The sequence below is a fragment of the Drosophila miranda genome, chromosome 4 (genome assembly GCF_003369915.1).
Source record: "Drosophila miranda strain MSH22 chromosome 4, D.miranda_PacBio2.1, whole genome shotgun sequence".
Classification (NCBI taxonomy): domain Eukaryota; kingdom Metazoa; phylum Arthropoda; class Insecta; order Diptera; family Drosophilidae; genus Drosophila; species Drosophila miranda.
This window is the reverse complement of record NC_046677.1, coordinates 19745796-19761888: the sequence shown is the minus strand read 5'-3', so window position 1 is coordinate 19761888 and position 16093 is coordinate 19745796. Positions and strand designations below refer to the sequence as shown.

At 45.1% G+C, this 16093-nt stretch overlaps 4 protein-coding genes across 6 annotated transcripts; 2 read left to right on the top strand and 2 right to left on the bottom strand.

Moving 5' to 3' along the window:
• The first annotated feature begins 111 nt into the window (after positions 1-111).
• On the top strand, positions 112-2983 carry LOC108162591. The gene is made up of 4 exons (XM_017297408.2): positions 112-782; positions 842-1764; positions 1821-1992; positions 2305-2983. Exons 1-4 carry the CDS (start codon positions 444-446, stop codon positions 2473-2475), a joined length of 1605 nt encoding a protein of 534 aa, XP_017152897.1. The 5' UTR covers positions 112-443; the 3' UTR covers positions 2476-2983.
• Positions 2984-3380: 397 nt separating this feature from the next.
• LOC108162589 (transmembrane protein 184C) lies at positions 3381-6557 on the bottom strand. Of its 3 annotated transcripts, none has more exons than XM_017297406.2 (6): positions 5886-6556; positions 5486-5763; positions 5201-5407; positions 5040-5136; positions 4650-4980; positions 3381-4538 (listed from the first exon to the last, which is right to left on the bottom strand). In XM_017297406.2, exons 1-6 carry the CDS (start codon positions 6183-6185, stop codon positions 4249-4251), a joined length of 1503 nt encoding a protein of 500 aa, XP_017152895.1. In that variant the 5' UTR covers positions 6186-6556; the 3' UTR covers positions 3381-4248. The 3 variants fall into 3 exon arrangements, with proteins under 3 accessions (XP_017152895.1, XP_017152896.1, XP_017152894.1); XM_017297407.2 differs by having other exon boundaries at positions 3381-4535; XM_017297405.2 differs by having other exon boundaries at positions 3381-4980; positions 5886-6557.
• Positions 6558-7095: 538 nt separating this feature from the next.
• LOC108163178 lies at positions 7096-10144 on the bottom strand. Its single transcript, XM_017298315.2, has 4 exons — positions 8725-10144; positions 8374-8660; positions 7910-8312; positions 7096-7847 (listed from the first exon to the last, which is right to left on the bottom strand). The coding sequence occupies exons 1-4, from the start codon at positions 9851-9853 to the stop codon at positions 7525-7527; spliced, it is 2142 nt and encodes a 713-aa protein (XP_017153804.1). The 5' UTR covers positions 9854-10144; the 3' UTR covers positions 7096-7524.
• Positions 10145-10207: 63 nt separating this feature from the next.
• LOC108163179 (60S ribosomal protein L13) lies at positions 10208-11415 on the top strand. Its single transcript, XM_017298316.2, has 4 exons — positions 10208-10282; positions 10547-10807; positions 10873-11178; positions 11233-11415. Exons 2-4 carry the CDS (start codon positions 10565-10567, stop codon positions 11335-11337), a joined length of 654 nt encoding a protein of 217 aa, XP_017153805.1. The 5' UTR covers positions 10208-10282; positions 10547-10564; the 3' UTR covers positions 11338-11415.
• Positions 11416-16093: the final 4678 nt, after the last annotated feature.

Below are 16093 nucleotides of genomic sequence, written 5' to 3'. Positions count from 1 at the left end.
ATATATACTACAAAATAGATTAAATATGCCACAAAATGGATGAAATATACCACAAATATAGCTTCACCTTAATTTTAACTTCAAAATATACCGAAAAGTATATAATATACTAAAAACGGTCACCCTGGTTGTGTTCTGTTTAGTTTTGTTTTCGTTTCTCTTTAAAATTTTTATTTGCAATTTAATTATGTAAATTTACCAGATTTGTTAGCGATGTGTTCGTGTGTTTCGTAACAGGTTTTTATTGTGTCGCAGTGTTTTTTACTGCGAAAACGTCCCTGCACCTGTTGCGCCTTACAAGCCATTTTCAGTGCAAACCTGCGTTTCGCCTTTTTTATGCCCTTTACTTGTACCAATAGTGCTCTGAGAGAGAGAGAACTAGCTTGCAAAATTAATTGCGTCGAAGTGGACTAGACTCGCAGCACCAACGCCAATAAACAAATATGGGCAATACGAGCTCAAAAGGCGAATCTGACGCCAGTGAACCCCCTCTGGAAGGTGGGAAACAGAAACATCATCACAAATCCGCCACACAGTCATCGACTGCGTCGTCGTTTCACTCTCACAATGGGAGCTCGGACGGTGGCGCTGCGAATAGCGGCAGCAACAACAGTCTCAAGGTGCAACAACAATCGCAAACAATGACCAGATCGGCTTCTGGGGCAGATGTAACGGAAAAGTACTTGACGCAGCTGGTGCCAGTGGAGAAGTTGGCAGAGATCCTGAGGGAGCAAACGTCGGCCAAGTATGGAATTAATGGCATAGTGGCAGATGTCTTTGTGGTGAGTAATTGTCATTAACTGATAACAAGAACTCATTGATATAAGCTGTTTTCTTCCAGTCACAAGTCTTTCCACAATACACCGATCTGGGCCATCGATTGTTCCAGCTAATGCACACGTCTTCAAAGGCCACGACAAAGCACTTGGGCACAGTCGCCTTTCGCCAGCAGTGCGAGCGCTTCCTTGGCATCATGGACGATGCCAAGACTCTTGAGTGCTATATAAAGATGTACGCGCAGGAAGACAATCCAGATTTCATAGATAAGACGGGGGTTACTCGTCTTCTTCATATATGCTATACGATTGCCATGCAGCATTCTGGAAACGCAGTGCTCTGTACAGCCATCAATCGCACATTTGGCTCGGTCACCAAGTCCATATTTCTGTGCCATGACAGCCTGAGTCTTGGCTACGTGTGCCGGTGGTTTGAGCAGAACCTAATCCGGCTGGTGCTGCTCGTCCACAAGTATTGCGTGCACACGCTGTCCACCGCGTATCGCGGCCTCGAGCAACATTCACTGTCTTGCGGGATTGAGCTGCAGACTCCGGTTTTGGAGCAGCGCAATCCTTTCACTGATACAACGGATCACAGCGGAATTGGTTCTGACTTCTCGGATTCTCTGATGCCGCTTTCACAAGCCTGGCTCTTGGCTGGGGCATTGCCTCCGCTATATTCCAAACCACAAACCATTGCGCCTTCGCCATCTAACAAAGCCAACAATAGCGCCTCGTCAGCCGTGCAAATCTTTAAGGAGAAGCTTTCGATGATGCCGTCCCACTGGACGCTGCTGTATGATTCCAACGAGCATGGAGTGGGTGCCAACCGCTTCTTGCACCACGTTCTCGGCTATCGTGGACCAACGCTGGTCCTGCTTCATACAAAGGATGAGCAGACATACTGCGTGGCTGCACCTAGTGAATGGAAGGAGACTCACTTGTTTGTGGGCGGCGAGGGCAGCTGTGTCATCCAGCTGTTGCCCAAGTGCGTATCGAAACCGAAAGACTTTGAACTCTTGTTTAACTATGTTCCTGTTTCAGATTTGTGATACTGGAGAAGAAGCCCAATATCCTATACCTGAACACCAGCATAAGAGGTTACCCCAAGGGATTGCGGGCTGGTGCCGATCCTCGTAAGCCCATCATAGCTGTCGATGAGCATTTTGAAAATGTGGACTGCAAGGGCTTGGCCGCGGGACTCATGTCCATAGAGGTGATCATTTTTCAAGTGTATATTTTTCTGTACTTTAATCATATTCATGTACAAAAAGCCTTATTTAACACAGAATATATATGTGTATATGCATATAGTGTAAAATTCATAGACGTACATATGTATGTATATTGCATATAAACGACGTAAGTTCCAGTCTAAGCAGTTAAAAACAACACATATCGGCATCCTACTAGTGCGCAACTGTGTTTTTACGATGCATTTCAATTAAGTCTACGTTTCTCCTTACCCAACAACAATTTACCAACAACAAGAACTACACGTTGCTCCGTTCTTTCCTTCTCTCGACAGGTGTGGGGCTGCGGCGACAAATCATCACGCGAAGTGCAATTGGACATCAAGAAATGGCAAATAAGGGAGGCCGAGAGACAGCGAACAGTCAAGCTTACAGCCGCCGACTGGATGGATCATCCGGATCGATATCTCCTCGAGTTGGGCGGCAGGCAGAACTATAACAATTAATCCGATTTCTTTCTGCTAATGCAGCTGCGTGTATACGGATACATATGGATATAATATATGTATCGTATGTATGTCCAAAAGCAATTGGCGTGCCTTCCATATCGAAGCACGTCGCGTCGAAATTTACTGGGAATTTCTTATACAATTATTCACACGTAGCACGAGAAGTAATCACTGGACTGAATTTTTTTTTAATTGATGTTGATTGATATTCGGTTTTACTTGTTTTCCTTCCATTCTTTCTATCAGCGTCTAGTATTCGACTTGAGTTATGTTCGTAACGTGAATTCCGTCTATGCTTTTAAATGTATTTTATTCTTTGCCTGTACTTATAGCAGGAGTCAATCTACGTCTCTGTTTTCGTCTCCGTCAGTTCTGTTGCTATTTTACAGGTTTCTGTTTTTGTTCTAAATCTTTGTTAAAATGATAAATGCAAGTATTATGAAAAGACCTAGAAATGAAAATGCTTAAAATAAATGTTACAAACAAAATTTGTATGATTCCTGTACGGATTTTCTTCTGCTGTTTTCCACCGCTCTTATCGGCCCAAAACGAAATCAGAGTTGATAACTGTCTGTATCTTCTCGGGTAGTGGACGATAAGAAACTTTAGATAAAAAGCCTTTCTTCTGAAAAACCCCAAGGTCGACATGGCTGAAGGCCCAAGCCGGTAGAAGAGCAGTTTTATGGAAGCTAATGGGGAATGCAATTCAGAAATCAGTAAGCTTGCCACAATGAGGTGAGGGGAGGAATGTGTGTATAAACAACAACTTCACACTAATCAAAATACAATTTAGGATAGCGCAAATTAAAAATCAAGAAAGTAGTATCCGATCATGTGGATGCAGTAAAGTGCAGTAAAATAAAAATAATGCAAATGATACAAACATAAAAGGCGGTGGCAAATATTTTCCAATATTATTATTGAGACGTATATTAGGATTTACAATAACAATTTCTATTTAAATATGTATAAAGTACGCCCTTTTCTGACCGGCGGCAGTCACAAAATTCACAATCGGTTCAGGCTCAATTAACTATTTGGCCTAGCGGATATAAGTATAAAAATGTATAATTTAGGTGTTCCAGGAGTTGATTTCAAGGGTTTACACTACAGCCAGCTAAGAGCTAATACCCTCATCTGTGGAATAAAGGGTGTATGCACGTATGTATGTCGCTTGCTTTCTCGGGGTAAACCATACGATTGCTATTAAAAATCCTTTGTTACTTTCGAATTACAAATTAAGGCCACAATTTCAAAGACCCCATCCGATGGGGTTGCGAGAAAGGTTGCTTCGAATGAGTATTTTAAAACTAATATTTGCATTTGCCAAACCGATGACCAAATGACTAATCAACTAAATCAGAATATTGGGAAGTAATAAATATAAGAATGGGAATAACTGAAGAAGAATTAAAGTCCAATAAGTCAGTTTTCTAGGATCTAGGTGATGTACTCTCGATCGCGGCGACGCCGCGTCGTTGAGGCAACAACAACAACCGGATGCTGTTCCTCCTGTTCGTCAATATCGTCACCGTCGTCGTTGTCATCGTCTCCGTCTCCGTCATCGTCCTCATCACCACCTGTTGAATTCGACCACTCGGATTGATTACTGCACGTGGCGCTGAATTTCAAACTGCTGGACATGCCAAATGAAACAGACAGCGAGGCGCTCAGTGAAGAGGCGTTTAAATTTTGACTAACATCTACACCATCTTCGTCCTCGAACGCATCGTCGATATGCGGGTGCTGGTGCTGGTAATGATAGCGGTGTCACCTGCCCGCTCCCGCTCCCAGCAGAAGTGCATAGTCGTCGTTCGACTCGGGTATGGGGGCTGCCGATGAAGCAGCTCCAGCGACTGGTACTAGGCGCAAGAAGCTGCTCCCACCAGCCCCCACGAAATGCTGCTGCTGCTCATCGCATTCCCGCTCGCGCTCCAGCTCTCGAAGATGCTGAGTTTCACGCTGTCGCGGTGACGGCTGTGACCTCGCACCCGGCAAGTGCAGTTGTTGTTGTTGGTAGTTGTTGCTATTACTCTTATCACCAGCCCCGTCTGCGCCTGCTAAAGGATATTGAGATTGGGCGTGAGTTTGATTTGGATCGGTAAGGATGTTCAGTTTCCCCACATCGACGGGCACAATCAAGCGACTTGATGTGGCCCCATACATGTTACCTGATTGAGTGGAACTGCCGGAGAGCTGCTGATCCTGCCGCTTGCTGATTAAGTACTCGGATTCACTGCTGGAGCGTCGGGGACCCCGTGCCAGGGGCTGATAGGTGCTGCGACCCTGAAAACGGCGGCTTAATGTGCTGCCCACCACGCCCAAATGCTCCGTGACATCCTCTTGCATGTCCGATATGTCCATCATGGAGAGAAAAGCACGACACCAGCTATGATTGGGATTATTCCAATACTGCGGCGAGTTAATGTGGAACGGATGGTGCGGGAAGCTGTAGATGTGAGCTACGGCAGCGATAAACATCTCAATGCAAATGAGAAAGTTCTGGCAAGAGGTTAATCACAGGTTCAAACTGATCAGCAAACATCTCACTGTCTACTCACTTGCAGCATGGATGCCAGATTGGTCTCGCCCACATCTGAGCCGAATATGTCCTTGATAATGCCATAGTAAACCAGGACATTGAGAAGCACTCCTTGGCTGTGATCGAGATGATCCGAATAACAAAGCTGAATTCGAAGGATCAAGAGAGATCAACACTTACAAGAAGGAAAAGAACACCACAGCCTTGATGCACAGAAACTTAGGAATGGGCTTCATGGGCTTTAAATCCTCCTTGTTAGCACGATAGAAGAGCACCAGGCAGTACATGGCCACGAACTGGGAGATGTTGTTAACGACTATGATGTACGGAAAGGCCACATTGCCAGCGAACTCTCCCTCGCCATAGACGCCGCACAGCTCACAGATGCTACTCGACACAGGGGGCAAGAAATTCGGAACTACAGGAAGTGTAATAGGCAAGACACGAGGATTCTTTGTCACTCACACAGATATGAATGTGGTTATGGGTCGCACGACGGTGTACTGGAGAATGCCGTGCTTGCAGTTGTGGATGAATTCGCGACCCATAGTCCAGGGACGCATGCAGCAGAGGGGGAAAAAGTGATTCACCTGCGGCTTGTACGCCATGGTTATCTCCAAGTCCATGTTGAGATTCAGGTAGTTAAGCAGGTAAACCATGAAGTTGTAGATTACGTACGCCTCATAGCACTCGCGCAACGAGTCCACGTAGATCGAATGTTTCGATAAGAACAGACCAATCCACTGTGAGACAGAAAAACAGTATTAGATTTCAGATACAGGTGCGCTCAATGCTTCGACGCAGAAGCCGACTTGTGGTTTCAGTTTGATTCGATGCCAGTTTCGCTTTCGTCTGACCCACTTACCGCGTTCAAAGCGTAGATGGGCACCATCCACAGTATACGTATAATGTGCTTCTGCAGAATGGGCTTCGTGAAATGTATGACGTGTTGTATGATGTGCCATATTGACACAGGCACCGCCGATAGCACAAACAATCCGCCAATGAGTATCAATTGATCGTTGCGCTGGAAGCCGTCCTTCACCGAGTTCACGATGAGCAGGGGCACCACAATGATCGCGAATATACCATAGGTGACAATCAGTAGCGGGCGTATCCAGATGCGCCAATCCTCGCAGAAGTGACGTATGTCCAGGCGGCACATCTTTCTTTCCGGACTTCCCTCTAGAAGAGCTCTCGACAGCGATTTTTCACAGCCGAAGTTTTGCCGAGTTTTTGCTTTCGTTGTCAAACGACAAAACAACACAGCAACAAAGCTGTTGCCGTTGTCACCGCCGCCGCCGCCCTGTAACTGTTTTCGCTGGGTTGTCGTCGTCGTTGCCGTTTTTCTCGGTAATTTATATTCCCCGGATTTTGCACCCACGCAACTGATGGCTTCTGCGACACATTTTCAGCTATATCTTCCTTGCAATGAAAAACCTCAACGCTTTCTTTAGTTACAATATTTATTATTTGTTAGTTTTTATTTCCCTTTCCACTGCAAATCAGTGTGACCGCGGAATTATCGCTAAAATATACCGTCCGACCCACAAAAATGTACCAAAATATACCGTCTCATTTTAAAAATATACCGTAAATATACTGACGAGTTCCAGTGCTACTATACATATTCCTCCTTAATGATATTCCGTCGAATATTACTAGCTTGATGGATCTCTCAGCCCTGCCCACATAGTTGTATCCAATTAATTAACCTATTTTCTACTTGACTGATTTATTACTGGTACTCCCATTTATTGTATTTTGACTAAAACAAGGTTTAAACAAAAATGTTCAACAAAAAAACAGCCGCAATGTTGTCACTTCAATGGCTATTTACTTGAGGACAGTGCTGTAAATTGTTTAACCGTGTCGTAAACGCGATAAGTGTGAAAATCATGTAAAATTCCCCATTTACTAAATTCCCGCGGAAATTTAGAAATAAGTCCCACCCTTGTATGGTGCATGGGAATGTGTATGCAATTATTTAATAAAGGCTTTGCCGACAAACCGAACTCTGCAGAGCAACTAGCCCACGAGACAAGCTAGGTTATATGAATACATACACTTTCATATTGTGGTTATTATAATTTATTGTAATATTATAATTGTGTTAAACAATAATACTTAGATTAAATGATATTGGGCCAGAAAATAAACAAATTACATTATACATACATATATTGGGGCGTGTTCAAAATGTACACACATCATGCCTGATTCTCCAGCGTACGGCCAAGTCCGGCTTTTCAATGTTTTCATTATTTTTCAATTTAATTATAATTCCAATTGGCAGAGCCCATCGTAGTCATATACACACAGATTAGATTAAGTTTAGGTTTAAAAGGAAAGTTAAAAATAATCCATTTCGTTATGCATCTAGTAGAAACAGAATTATTCAATTTCTTCATTTCTACATTTAGAAGAAACACTGAATTCTTCATTTTCTTTCGATTACGATTACGAAAAAAAAGCTACATTATCCAGCGATTCCCGCTGTGTAATTAATTGTTGTGATGATGCAAAAACAATATCGCGTCGATTTGGTTTCCGGTGAGCATGGAACGCTTATTGAAATCATAAATCTGCTCTCGCAAAGGCTTCTTGAAGCTTAGGGTCACCACGCCGGGCACACTCTGATATAAGGTGGCGAGATCGCGCAGCGTTGCATAAATATGTCCCATTTTGAGCCACCACTCAATGGGGGACTCGTCCAACTGAACGATTACCTCGTTACGGTAACGTTTCAAATCAGTTTCCACAGTGCAGTCGGCATCCCGCTTGGGTGGGTTTGGAATCTCGGCAACATCAAACAAAAGTTCCAGCTCTATAGAAGGGTTCGTAATTATGAACTGGCGGTCCAAAGATGCACATTCTTCCAATACTTACTCGACTTCTTAGCATTACTGCCAGCAGAGCTAGTTCTTGGTTCTGCCTTGATGTTAACCGTTGACGAAGTGTTCACGGAGGTAGTAGCCGCCACTTCTGTTGGGTCGCCGCTCGATCCGCCGAACGTTTTGTTGTATTTCTGGGTCAGCATACGTACACACCTGTCCAGGTTCTCAATGGTGGTCAGCCGATGGAATCGGGGATCGAGCAGTGCAGCGCTGGTCAGATTGTCGTTCGATATAACGTAGCTCTGCAGCACACCAGCTATGGTGCGCTTTATGTTCATCATCAGGGAATCGTCCTGCTCAACAATGCCAAGTTTCTTAATCAGTATCTTTGATGTTATGGGCGACAGCATGCTGCATAGCGGAATATCCTCGCCCCGCAATGTGTCCAATGCAATCTAGAGAAGAGTTAAGCTTATAAAAAGATATTCAGTTGTCGATTAAGTTGAGAGAACCTACCACCAACGCACTGAGCGCCTCTGTCACGATTTTGGCCGTCATCACTAGTTGATCCATGTCTTCGGACCACGAAATGGATTCGGTAAAGAACTTCAACATCTCATACAGGGTCCAAGGGAAATGCTCATTGTACGAGGGCAGCTCCGATACCTTCGAGCTAATCTCGGCCGAATGCCGCTGGATGACGTCCTTCACCTGTTCCAGAAGGGAGGCCACCTCCTCTATGTCAAACACTCGAAGCAAACATTTGTCAATAACCGAGACATAGCACAGTACAACGGGAATATCTGCAACACGATTGGGATTCATAAGTTAACTCTATATTTTACAGCATACGCATTCCGGACATACTCTTTTCCTTCAAGTAGCTGTACAGCAAGTCTTCTTCGTCGTCGTAATTGACGATTACAAGGGTGCAGTTGGTCAAGTAGAAGTCGGTAAGCAGATCGTCAAAGACGATGTAATCATTGTATTCGACTGTCGCATACAAGGCGCTGCGAACGGACTGGGTCTCCTCGTCGAGATAGTGGTTGTAGATGGTAAGGAAACGACGCTGCTCCACATTTATCCAACGCTCAAAGGCCAGCGAAAAGGGTTTCTCGGCACTGAACTCTCGTGTAATGTCTCCGATCTCCAAAAACTTGGAGGCATGCATCTCGCTCAGGAGAGAATCGACCTTCTCCAGATCGGGCATGCTCGCAGCGTTGCCCATGGCCTGCCGTATAAAATCGCTGAAACCCACATCGTAGAGCGTCTCCACATTGCGCACATCCCTTATGACTATGTCGGTCAAGGCCTCTGCCAAGTTGGCTATGTTTGGCGAGGAGTAGCCGCCATCCTCGTGCTTAATGGGCCGACTGTGGTGCAGAGCACCCGGAGGGCGCCCAACTTTACCTAACCTTCGCTGAAACTTTGGCTCCATACCAACCGTGCGCTCCTCCTCCTCGACCAGATTATCAGATTCGTCGTAGGTGAACGGCACCATAGTTTCGTACAGTAGGGTCTGAGACGATGATTCCTCCTCGGCCTGCATTGCGGCGGTGGCTACGGCGGCCTCGTCCATTTCGTCGTCCGATGCATTGTCGTGATTGCGATTATTAATAAACTCTAGCTTCACGCGTCGTGTGGAGACGTTCCTCTTCGAGAGCGGCGGATGGGTGACGTTGCGCGGCGTTTTTCGCGGCGGCACTTGGATGTCGTGTTCCTGGCAGAGGTCCCTGAAAAGATCCTTGTGGCGATGCTGCAAGTGGGCCCGCAAGTTGGTCGTATTGCCGTGGTTGGTCAGCACCTTGTGGCACTTGATGCACACCACGTTCTGCTTGGTGATTACCTCGTTGTTGTCGTTGGAGGGAAAGCCAAAATAGCGCCAGTAGACGCTCTTCATTTTCGGCGAGTACAGTTTGGAAAAGTTGAGCTGCGAGACATCTTCATATTTGAGCACATTAACTGCAGCGGGGGACGCGGCGACCTCGTCACTCATCTTGATTTCGGTTTTATTTATTTTGATTATGACTTCCAATGCGAGAAGCGCGCAATTTCTCGATTATAGATAGATAGTCAATAGTTTTTTATCTGTATCAGAAGTACAGTACAGAGTTGCCACGCGACACGGCAGCTACGGCAAATGCTTTACTTAAATGCTTAAAATGCACGAAACTTGCGGGAATTATTTTTGGTTTCTTTTAAAATCTATTTGCAGCTACAATGCCACTTTAATGCGACTAACACATTAATAACTCTGAATTTAATTGAAAACAGTGCTAAAACAGTGTTACCACTGATTGCATCACCAATCGATAGCTGGGGAAATTTAAGCCTCTGCAGGGAATTTTCGAAGGGAAATTTTCGTTCATTCTGCGACGTAAAGTTGGTTGCGATTTCCTTTTTAATTCGTTGTTGGGAAGAAAAGGTGCGTGAATTTTTGTTCGCCATGGAAATAATAGAAAATGACACTAAAGTGGGCCTAAAACATTGGAATTGACTGTGTAAAATGTGCAGATACCATTTAGACATTATTTGCTCCATGGAAATGACAGCAAGGAGTGCTAAATTGTGCCTCAAACAAATAAAATATGCTCAGCCACGTGGGCCAGGAAATGCAGTGTCGCTGCTTGGTTATGCCGCAGCGTTCGTTCACAAATACATTCAATTAATGTTTACTTCTCTGTTGCAGCCAATCTAAACCGCCAAGATGGGTAAGGGAAATAATATGATTCCAAACCAGCACTACCACAAGTGGTGGCAGCGTCATGTGAAGACCTGGTTCAACCAGCCTGCGCGTAAACACCGCAGACACGAGAACCGCGTCAAGAAGGCCAAGGCTGTGTTCCCCCGCCCAGCCAGTGGTGCTCTGCGCCCCGTGGTCCGTTGCCCCACCATCCGCTACCACACAAAATTGCGTACCGGCCGTGGCTTCACCCTGGAGGAGCTGAAGGTGAGCTTATCACAAAAAATATATTTTCAAAATACACATCAAATTGTATTTTCTCGTATCCACAGGGCGCTGGCGTCAGCGCTAAATTCGCCAAGACCATTGGCATTGCTGTTGACTTCCGTCGCAAGAACAAATCCCTGGAGTCGCGTCAGCGCAACATTCAGCGCCTCAAGGAGTACAGAAGCAAGCTGATTCTGTTCCCCATCAACGAGAAGAAGATCCGAAAGGGTGAATCTTCCGTGGAGGAATGCAAGCTGGCCACCCAGCTCAGGGGACCCATTATGCCCATCAAGGCCGAAAAGCCCGTGGTTGAGTTCCGTGAAGTTACCAAGGATGAGAAGAAGTTCAAGGCTTTCGCTACTCTGCGCAAGGTATGTTTTTTGACTAGCAGAAGTGCATATTTTTCAAATTTAAACATCTTTCAGGCTCGTACTGATGCTCGTTTGGTTGGCATCCGCGCTAAGCGCGCTAAGGAGGCAGCTGAGAGCGAGGAGGGAGCCAAGGGCGATCCCAAGAAGGCTAAGAAGTAAGCTGCATCTGGTCCTGAGAGTTCTGTCTATAATAACAACCAGAATAAATTAAATAAAATTAGTTTTTTCTTAAACGTGAATTTACCTATCCATTTTTTATTCATGTGTCAATACTAGAGCCAAGCTATCGATATTCCCAATGCGGATGGTGGCAATCGATGGAAAGCCGCGCTATTCAAATTTCATGATAAACTTTTAATTTCTGTTTCTGTAGGTACATATATGTATGTACTGAATCACTTTACAGGAGACCTAATAGCTTTGTTTAGTTTAGACTTTAACAAATTCTACTGCATCTATTATTAGCGGCTGTATAAGAATGTGGAGGTTGAATCTCGTATTGAATCTTTGGATCGCAGCAATTTGAGATCAGCTCTTTAATGAACAACTTATATCGCAACTGTTTTATCGTTAAGAAACGCTGTGCCGCTTTGGTGAGTGATTGCTTTTGTGCAAGTGCAACCCATCCAGAGCACTACAAATATGATATCTAGAGGTCTGACCTCAAGATCACAGCATTCAAGACTTAATCGGCTTAGGTTAATTGATGGCGCAACCCTCAGTTATTTTCCATATGCCAGCAAAGGACTTAAATCATAGCCAAACATGGCCACATGCGAGGTCCAAACAGCAATGTGAGCATATTCATACTACATCCACATCCCTACAGATGTATGTAAAAGTGTAATTTCTCGAGTGAAGGAAAAAGGGTTGCACCTTCTGAACCCAATTGCAGACTGCGGACAAGCCAATTCAATTATCGGGTGGCACGAACGTCGAGGAGGATGCTGGAGAGCCACCGAGACCCAAGCCAACCCGCACCTTGGGCCTTGTTTATGCATTTCACTGATTTTTATTTCACTTAACCTTGTTTACTTCTCTCTATGGATGCAGGGCAGGACAAGGGCTGGGTCGCTTGCTTCGGTGTCGTGTCAACTGCATTCAAATTTTTATTATTGAAATTTATGAGCGCAAAAGTGATTTTCCACATAGTTTTCCTGCCACCCCTTGATTTTTTTTGTGGTTTTTTTTTTGGGTTGTTGTTTCTGTTTCCGTTTCTGCTTTGTTTCGTTCTTGTTTATGGGCCATGCTGGTGGCTACTGGGGTGGATCGAGGAGTGGTTGAAGCGGTAAACAAGGAAACAGGGAACAGTTCTGCCGTAATTGGCAATTGTTTTTCTATTTTTGTGTGCTGTGTGTCACCTTCCTCCTGGTGACAGTTGCCGGCGAAACTTTTTTGCAACATGTGCGCTCGGGCGACAAATCAAATGCAGATTTTCCCGTGCGGTTCATTTGAATGAAGGATGTGGATGTGGATGTGGATGCGGATGCGAATGCGGTGGCTGCCAATGACAATGTTGCTGGCAGAAAGTTAGTGGAAAGATTGAAATTTAATTTCAGTGACCCCTTTAGGGGCCTTTCCCTTTTTTCTTAAATGTAAAATCGATTTTCTGTTAAATCTAAAGCGCTGAAATATCAGCATAATTGATGTTCGGTCGCAGCTCCTCATCTCACCCCATCTGCATCCTCTGCAACAGCAGTGGCTTAATCTGCATGTGAGTTGCGAGTGCCCTTGCTCTGGATCGAAACATACAGATGTACATACATATGCACACACACACACGTAGAAGTACACATGTGCACCATAAACGCAATCAGTGCTTAATGATCCATACGGCAATTGGATTAGTGCCCGCCGCCGCCGCCGCCGCCTGCCTGCCAGGCAAACAAGCAGACAGCGGAGCAGGAGCACAAGGACCTTCGCTAACTGTGATGCCGATTTGCATTTGAGAGATATTCAGATTAAGATGCTGTCTCTGCAAATGTTCGATAATACTCTCACTGATGCTGATTAACACTTGCTTAATTGCAGATTTCTGGGGACTCTAAGAAATAGAAGTGCCTTAAATTGAAACTGGATCGGCAGACTATGCCATAAGCGTACTATAGCCATCGGGCATAATCCATTCCCTCATCCGCTTTCGAGTGCAGCCCCATCAATTTTATCCCTAGCTAATCCATGACCTTCCCTTCGGATGTTCATTCCTCACTCCTCCCCCCACAGCCATTGCGCAAACAATAAAATGCTTATTATTTTTCCATAAAAAACCACCCAAAAAACCAAACAAATTAATCAAATATGCAAATAAGGGGGAGAGGAAGAGGGACAGGGCCCTGGTGCCATATTTTCACGCATCATCTATCAAAAATTGGCACGCCATAAAAAGCGCAGGCAATGCAAATGAAAGGACCCTCAGCCCATACCCATGGGATGGATCGTTCGCTGTTGCCATTTCATAGCTAATCGAAGGGCCAAGCACTTGGGTCGATTATGCGATCAATGGAAGGAGCCCGATGCTAGAAAAACAAATCGTAAAAAAGGCAAATTGCAAACCCGAGAGGCGGACAAATGGCCGTGAATATCAAAATCGAATTAGAATCACAATGGGCGGGAAATATTCGCATATGCAAAACATAATTGGCGGAAAATATGCAAATGAGGTGCGACAGGAGGAAAGTGCGCACTCGTCAGTACAATGGTTGTGTTTCCTTCCACTTCCTTCGGGGAGTTGAATGGCCTTTGGGAGGGCCCCATTCGAGACGCTTTTGACCCCGTCAGCTTGAGGCAAATATGTGGACAATAGGCGTAAGGTTAAACAATAACAACCACAATAACGATGCACTTTGGGGTGGGCGCCGCGCCCCAAAATGTTGCATGCGAAAGCACTTAAATGCGGAGCAGGGGCAGAGTAAATTGCGAGTTTGATTATTGATTTTGAAATATTTTATGTGTGAGAAGCAGCACCGGGCTGGATACGCACTTTGCCAAAATCCGCGATATGACAGCAGAAGAGCAGCACAAACATTTGAGCGTTCGTTCGCTCTACTTTCTATTGAGATACAGTTGCCAGCAAATCCGAAAACCTCTGCCAAGAACCAGCGATGTGCAAAGCTGGTTTATAGAAGGATTCACATTCAGTTTCATTGATCTTCCTTCTCCTATCCCAGCAGAGATGCACATGGCGCTATCATATCATGAAAAACAAACCTAAAATGTGTTCAAGTGTTTACGGACAGCAGTCTGGCCTGTCCAACTCCTTCGGCCGGCTGTCTGCCAGCGGAAGAGCCAATCCAGAAGCCCAAAACAATTACGCAACTGTCCAAAAGTAAAGAAAATTAAATTCCGGACAGAGCTACACAGGGCACAGGCCACAGCCCAGCCGCAGCCCAGTTTATCGCATAATCAAAAACAGACAACAGATTTAAATTTTTAACTAAAAAACACATGTTCGTATATGTTCCAGAGCAGCAGGGCACCACCACCCATCCACCATCCACACACCACACACCACACACCACACACCGCACCAGACGAACCCAACCACAAGTGTAATCACAAGTGAAACATTTGAATGCTTTGAATGTCGGACAGACCGCTCTAAAATCAAGTGTCTGTGTGTAATGCGATATTTAAATTTTTACCCCGAAAAAAGTGTGCATAAAAAACGGTCAGATAGGAGATGGATCTATGGATATATGGAGTGGTGGGTTGTGCCCTAAACCTGCTAATGTAAATACAATAGAGAGCTACTTGAAGTGATCCCCAGATCATTTACTCATTTACTCACGCCACCAACCACAGCAACCACCCTGCAGCCCATCCTCCCTCCCTTCCCATTCGGATGTAGCAACCCCTTGCCCGAGCCGACAAAAAAGGTCGTCGGCTGACTTTCAATTAATCAAATTATCGCGCGCCCGTTCGAGGATGGGAGGATGGGTGATTGAGAGGGTGGGCCAGCCACTCGAAAACTGCAGATGGGAGGATGGGAGGATGGGAGGAGGAACATTTGTCCACTTTTTGCAATTTGTACAGGTCAAACTTTGGGCTCCGGATCGGTTTTCCCTTCTGTAAACTTCTGATTGTTGCTATTTGTCGTGTGCGGCGGCAGCCAGCGTCAATAAATTGTCAAAATCTGTCAAAAATTTTAATGACTGTGTGACGGATAATAACCGAAAATCGATTTGTTCAAGGCGGTCTATTGATTTCGATTGAGTTTGCAATTTAGTTTCCATTTGAACCATTTTTTTGGACACTGTTGTGGACGTTTTTATGGATAGCCAAAAGAAGGCCAAACAATCAACTCATGATCCGGGGGCAATTTTAGAGTTTTTAACGTCAGTCGGAAATATTTCATCCAGCTGGAAAATCCAGGCATGTGGGCGATGGTCCTTCGAGAGGAGGGCGAGAGTTCGAAGTTTGAAATATTTAATGAACCTATTTTCAGTGGAACTTCCACTACCATTACTGACTTTCACCTCGCCAAACCGCAATTCTCGGAACTTTCGCACTTGTCTATTGACGCCTGCAAGTGCAGGACTACCCCTGCCCGCACCCAGCCAGGATGTCCGTTTGATTGTCTGGCACAAAATCAGTGCTGTTGTCTAACCCTTTGGCTCTACAATCGGGAATGAAAGGGTACCAAGCGATAAATGACAATGACAGCAGCCAAGAGCAAGCCGCATCTGCATCCCGAGTCAATGGTTGTATAACATGCATAAATTATCGTACAACTGTAACAGTCGCGCATATTTCGCTTCATTAGGGGACAGCACCACCATTGCCTGCCCTGGCCTTAACCCTTCTATTCCCGGACATACATCTACGAAGCATATGCAAAATAATGCCGCATCATTAGTGCGTGCGGCGGTGGCAACAACAATGGGCAAGGGTTGCAAGTGGAGCACGTGTCGCGGAG

Excerpts from the sequence above, each read along its gene's own strand:
- LOC108163178 (XM_017298315.2), bottom strand. The coding sequence starts at position 9,853 with ATGAGTGACGAGGTCGCCGCGTCCCCCGCTGCAGTTAATGTGCTCAAA. Across the intron at positions 8,661-8,724 it reads CAGCTACTTGAAGGAAAAGA|ATATTCCCGTTGTACTGTGC; the intron begins GTATGTCCGGAA and ends ATCGTGTTGCAG. Across the intron at positions 8,313-8,373 it reads AGGCGCTCAGTGCGTTGGTG|ATTGCATTGGACACATTGCG; the intron begins GTAGGTTCTCTC and ends ACTCTTCTCTAG.
- LOC108162591 (XM_017297408.2), top strand. The coding sequence starts at position 444 with ATGGGCAATACGAGCTCAAAAGGCGAATCTGACGCCAGTGAACCCCCT. Across the intron at positions 783-841 it reads TAGTGGCAGATGTCTTTGTG|TCACAAGTCTTTCCACAATA; the intron begins GTGAGTAATTGT and ends GTTTTCTTCCAG. Across the intron at positions 1,765-1,820 it reads GTCATCCAGCTGTTGCCCAA|ATTTGTGATACTGGAGAAGA; the intron begins GTGCGTATCGAA and ends TTCCTGTTTCAG.
- LOC108163179 (XM_017298316.2), top strand. The coding sequence starts at position 10,565 with ATGGGTAAGGGAAATAATATGATTCCAAACCAGCACTACCACAAGTGG. Across the intron at positions 10,808-10,872 it reads TCACCCTGGAGGAGCTGAAG|GGCGCTGGCGTCAGCGCTAA; the intron begins GTGAGCTTATCA and ends TCGTATCCACAG. Across the intron at positions 11,179-11,232 it reads CTTTCGCTACTCTGCGCAAG|GCTCGTACTGATGCTCGTTT; the intron begins GTATGTTTTTTG and ends AACATCTTTCAG.
- LOC108162589 (XM_017297405.2), bottom strand. The coding sequence starts at position 6,185 with ATGTGCCGCCTGGACATACGTCACTTCTGCGAGGATTGGCGCATCTGG. Across the intron at positions 5,408-5,485 it reads ATAACCACATTCATATCTGT|CATCTGTGAGCTGTGCGGCG; the intron begins GTGAGTGACAAA and ends TGTGTCGAGTAG. Across the intron at positions 4,981-5,039 it reads ATCTGGCATCCATGCTGCAA|AACTTTCTCATTTGCATTGA; the intron begins GTGAGTAGACAG and ends ACCTCTTGCCAG.